The 5,589-nt window shown below is 45.6% G+C and overlaps 1 protein-coding gene across 1 annotated transcript in view; it reads left to right on the top strand.

Moving 5' to 3' along the window:
- Nucleotides 1-235: 235 nt before the first annotated feature.
- SMG5 (SMG5 nonsense mediated mRNA decay factor) overlaps nt 236-5,589 on the top strand; it is a 40,113-nt gene continuing 34,759 nt past the window's right edge. Inside the window, exons 1-4 of the mRNA XM_011992755.1 lie at nt 236-388; nt 2,802-2,891; nt 4,045-4,134; nt 4,797-4,875. Coding sequence (XP_011848145.1) covers nt 2,837-2,891; nt 4,045-4,134; nt 4,797-4,875 — 224 coding nt within the window. The 5' untranslated portion in view covers nt 236-388; nt 2,802-2,836. The remainder of the gene's footprint in view (nt 389-2,801; nt 2,892-4,044; nt 4,135-4,796; nt 4,876-5,589) is intronic.

Here is a 5,589-nt window from a genome sequence, read left to right as displayed (position 1 = left end):
AGCAGAAAGGAAGGAGAGAGAGAGTCAGATATAATTAGGATTGAAGAAGGAGGGGAGTCTGGTCCCAGATGGGAAAACCAGAGAGTTAGAGCTAAGAGTATGAGAGTAACTTGTAGATGAGAGTAGATGTAGATGAAGTTCCAGAGCCAAGTGAGATGAACAGGGTAAGGGAGGGTGAGTACAACTCTGAGTTTATTGCTTAACCAGCCCCTTCCCTTTCACAATCTGTAGCACATCCACAGCCGGAGCACTTTGGAATGTGCCTACAGGACGCACCTGGTTGCTGGTATTGGCTTCTACCAGCATCTCCTTCTCTATATCCAGTCCCACTACCAGCTGGAACTGCAGTGCTGCATTGACTGGACCCATGTCACTGACCCCCTCATAGGTCAGTGGAACCTGAAAGGTGGACTTGAGCAGGTTCTCATGCTTCTACCTCTGGCCTTATCCCTCAGGGTTCATGTAGCTTGTGACCCAGCCAGGCAGAGAGAGTTCTAGCAGAACTACATACAAATGGTTTATGAAGTTTGGTTTTATCCAGAAAATCATATGAGTTAGTGTAAAGATCTTAAGGAAAGAGAGAGGCCTGGGATTGTGGACTGAGGCAGAGGGAGGGACGGAAAGACCTAGAGTATGTCTGGCACTGGAAGGTGGTGTGAATAACATTTCTTCTCTTCTCCCAGTTGAATTTGGCCAGCACCATTTCTTTTGACTTTAGAAATTATTTCCCAATGTTTGATGAAAATATTGAAATCTTTAGATATGTTGGGAAAATTGTGGACAGTCTTTCAAGATAGTGCAAGTTCCTTTTCTACCAGCTGAGGTACTGGCAACTATAATTTTAACTCCTTTTCTAGTTGGTAATTTTCTCTTCAGTTCAGCCATCCTTTAGAGCTCCTTCCCCCAGCTCTCTCTGCTTTCTCTGTCCCCTCTATTACCAAGACAGACATTCTGGGTCAGAGATGGAGGTTGTGTCCTTGTCACCACATGGAAGAATTCTGTGATCAGAAGCAGAGCACCTGTGTTTTATGCATTTAAAAACATCTAGGCCGGGCATGGTGGCTCATGCCTATAATCCCAGCACTTTGAGAGGCCAAGGCAAGTGATCACCTGAGATCAGGAGTTCGAGACCAGCCTAGTCAACATGATGAAACTCCGTCTCTATTAAAAATATAAAAATTAACTGGGCATGGTGGTGTGCACCTGTAATCCCAGCTACTCAGAAGGCTGAGGCAGGAGCATCGTCTGAACCCGTTAGGTGGAGGTTGCAGTGAGCCAAGATCACACCACTGCACTCCAGTCAGGGTGACAGAGTGAGACTCTGTCTCAAAAAAAACAAAAAACAAAAAAAAAACCTCTAGGCCAGAGGTGGTGGCTCATGCCTGTAATCCCAGCACTTTGGGAGGCCAAGGCAGGAGGATTGCTTAAGACCAGGAATTCAGGACCAGCCTGGGCAACATAGTGAGATCCTACATAATCTCTAAAAAAAAAAAATAATTTAACTGGGCATGGTGGTGCATGCATGTTGTCCTAGCTACTTGGAAAGCTGAGGCAGGAGGATCACTGAAGCCCAGGAGTTCGAGGGTGCCGTGAGCCATGATTTCATCACTGGTATTCCAGCCGGGGGCAATTCAGCAAGACCTTCTGTCCAAAAAAAAAAAAGCCACCACATTATCTAAAAACAAAGACAAGATTATTCTGGGACCATGTTCATAGGTTACCAGATAGCTAGAGGGGTCCACAGCTTTGAAAAAAAATACCACTTCAAAAAGTTACTTCCCCAAACCACTTTAGTTTTTGTCTTCACTGATGTTTTCTCCATTCAGCCAGCTGAGAAGTATCTATAGAAAACACTAGGAATGGCTGTTCCAAATGGAAGCAACACACCCGAGAGAGGCAGTGAGAAGGAATGGATAAGAGAACAGTCCCTGGAGCCTTTTGTATCCTAGCTCTGCTGCTTAGCAGCTGTGTGACTGATTTCCTCAACTGTAAAATGGGAGTAATAAGAGTAACCTCATAGGGTTGCTGTGAGGATTAAGTCAATACTGTAGAATGCTTAGACAAGTTTCTGGCACATGAGAAAACTGCCTCCCAAAGATCTCAAGCTCTCTGAAGTTACCAGGCAGTTTCTTGGAAGGGAGAGGTAGGTGAGTGCTCAGGCATATTTAGCTTTGGCCATCAGCAGCCTCAGGCAGGGCAAGCCCACTTTTCTCTTTCGTGGGCACACTCTCCAATAGGCTGCCTTCTCTGTGAATCTCCACTAGGAGCATCTACCTTGGCCTCATTCAGATTTCTTTTCTTTTTTTTCTTTTTTAAAATTTGTCATCGTCATTGTTTCGGTTTTTGTTTTTTTTTTTAAATTGGCGTCATTCACATTTCATTCTTGGGCAAGTTAGTTTCCCATATTTACCCAAAACCTTTTACCTTTATGTGTGTAACTTCTACCCAAGACACTTATGACCCTCTTCATACTTGAAGCTCATCCTTCCTCCTTTCTGGAAGCCTTCCTGTGATGACCTTCCTGCAAGGTGCCATCCTAGGTTGAGGGCCCTAGCCCTCCTCTTCCAGTTCCTTCCTTTCCTGTGAATGAATCTGCCTATAAGTCTCTGAGTCCCTGTGTGTGGCCACCTGTGATCCTCTGTGTCTCTCCCTGTGTCCTGGATGAGTGTCTCTCTGCCCTGGAAGACAAGTTCCAAGACAGGCCCTGGATTCTTAGTCTCTACATCTCGGAGAGTTATTTCCCCATAGGTGCAGGGAGGCAGAAGAATGGGCTCATAAATCTCTTTCTCTTTGTCTCATAGGATGCAAGAAGCCAGTGTCTGCCTCAGGGAAGGAGATGGATTGGGCACAGATGGCATGTCACCGATGTCTAGTGTACCTGGGGGATTTGTGTAAGAATTTGCACCTTTCATTTTCTCAGTTTTGGGTTACAGGACAGGCCCAGGCTGCTTCAGTTGTTGGTAACACCCATTACATGGTTGGAGAGCAGGAGGGATAGTTTGGCCTCTGAGAACTTTTTTTCCCTCCCATCTGTTTCAGTGATCCCTTCTTTTCACTGCCCTTCCATGAGTCAGAGAGGATCAGTGAATACAGGAAAAAGGGAAATGTCTTTGAGCTTTGAGCAAATGAAGATAATAATTCTCTTTCAGTAGTGGGTTGGGAAGATTATAATTTGATATTTTTCTTCTTTGAGTGTTTCTTTTTTTTTTTTTTCTTTTATCTTTATGGACTCCTAGATAAGTAGCAACTTCAGCACAGGAATTGAAATTAGACAGCAAGGAGGACTTACCTTCCTAACAGATGTTTCTAAGGATGGAAAAGTACTCTTTTGCTTTATGGCCCCTGGGGCCTCTCGTCCTGATAAGACAGTGGTTTCTCATTAGGCTGTTGGTGTGTGGCCCTTGGGTGCATTATCTCTTACTGACCTAGGTCTCCTATCCCTGCCTCCAGCCCACTCCTGGACCCCTCATGAGCAATGTGTGCAGAGAGTCAGCTGTTTCATATTTGTTGGACCTGAGTATCATTAGTAATGTCTTCCCTGTGGAATTGAGCATTTGCATTTCAGAACTAAATATCAGAGGTCTTTGCAAGCATGTATGTGTGCTGCAGCTCCCCTTCATCGGGAAGAGATTATCAAGAAGAGCCTGTTCAGGCTGGGCGTGGTGGCACGCTTCTGTAGTCCCAGCTACTTGGGAGGCTGAGGCAAGAGAATCATTTGAACCCAGGAGTTGGAGACCAGCCTGGGTGACAGCAGGACCCCATCTCTAAAAGAAAAAACAAAAGAAAACAACAAAAAAAGAGCTTATTTACTTCACAAACACTAAATATTCTTTACATTTTGAACCTACCAGCATGGAAGAGAGTTGAACAATTTGCCCATAGTCATGCAGATTTAGGACTGTGCCAGAGACCCCAGCAACCTGCCTCCTAGCTCAGGTACCTTCCTTCCAGGCTCTTGTTACAGCTCTCAGAGTGGACTCCCAGATGTGGGGGAGGGTTTTCTGAAACAAAATCGAGTTTCCCTTCCTTTTCTCTCTTGTGCAGCACGGTATCAGAATGAATTAGCTGGCGTAGATACTGAGCTGCTAGCCGAGAGATTTTACTACCAAGCCCTGTCAGTAGCTCCTCAGATTGGTAAGTTGTCCCCAGCTTGGGCCTCCCAATCCAGTAGGATTTTCCTAGGGAAGATGTTGTGGAGATGGCAGGCAGTTCATACTCATTTTCCCAAGCTCCTCTTCATTCTCAGCTCTCTCGTACTTCACCTCATTTATACCTTTTCCCTCTTGTAACACACTCGGAAAATGGTGGAAGGGGAAGATAAATGGGAAAGTCTTGAACTAAGAAGGAGTGAGGCAGAGTAGAAGGAAAAGAGAAGATGGCTTTCCTCTCCCCGAGGTCTCTTGTGGAAAGAGGAGCACAATGAAATAAAGCGTAAGACTCTATTATAGAGAGAGATGGGGATTTGCATGTAGGAACAAGCACTCAGAGCTGAGATAGAGGAGAGGGCTCCGTGGAGTTCCATCCACCTTGGAGGAGCCATAGTGGAAGCCAGAGGAATGGTACCATCAATTCAGGTAATGCCTGGCACACCAGGCGGGAACAAGCTGATGGATAAAAGAAGATGTCAGTAATCCCCTAGAGGAACAAGATTAAGCTGCTAATCACCTGAGACACCAGTGTTGCCTGCAGACCCAGCTGTTCTCCCCACAAGTTCTCTGATGCTTAGCATTGCTTGGGCCTGGCAGCTTTGAATGAGTATTGTGGCCTTAGATTGCATGAATTATCTTTCTCCCTAGGAATGCCCTTCAATCAGCTGGGCACCCTGGCAGGCAGCAAGTACTATAATGTGGAAGCCATGTATTGTTACCTGCGGTGGTGAGTATTTGCCAGCTCTTTTTCCAACCCTGTTTTTTTGTGTGCATATTATTCCAGCTTTGTTTTCCTTCTTCCCTTCCTCCGTCCTCTAGCTTGTGGCTGAGATAGGGGAATGCTAAGATTGAAGGGTCCCTCCGTCCAGGGGGACTCTGACACAGCCCTGCTGCTTTTCACATAACCGCTGGAGCTGTAGGCACTTGGGCAGCTAAAATAGTTATTTACTATCTTATGCAAAATACAAGATTGCTGTTTTCTTGAAGAAGGAAATAAATTTAATACAGTTAGTAAAATGTTACCAAAGTGGCTTCTGACAAGATCATGAGAATTCTAGAGTGTGTTAATGTGGTAATATATGTGGAGGGACCGGCAGGGTGGGTCACTGCTTCCCTGGGTCTGACTCTTAGCTGTTAGAATAAAAAACATTTTTGGCAGGGCCTGGTAGCTCACACCTGTAATCCTAGCACTTTGAGAGGCTGAGGCAGGCGGATCACCTGAGATTAGGAATTCGAGACCAGCCTGGCCAACATGGCAAAACCCCATCTCTACTAAAAATACAAAAATTAGCTGGCTGTGGTGGTGAGCGCCTCTAATCCTAGCTACTTGGGAGGCTGAGGCAGGAAAATCACTTGAACCCAGGAGGCAGAGATTGCAGTGAGCCAAGATCATGCCACTGCACTCCAGCCTGGGCAACAGAGCAAGACTCCATCTCAAAAA

Source organism: Mandrillus leucophaeus, unplaced genomic scaffold (assembly GCF_000951045.1).
Source record: "Mandrillus leucophaeus isolate KB7577 unplaced genomic scaffold, Mleu.le_1.0 Scaffold418, whole genome shotgun sequence".
Taxonomy (NCBI): domain Eukaryota; kingdom Metazoa; phylum Chordata; class Mammalia; order Primates; family Cercopithecidae; genus Mandrillus; species Mandrillus leucophaeus.
Note: the sequence above shows the minus strand (reverse complement) of the source record. Positions and strands in the feature narration are given on the sequence as shown.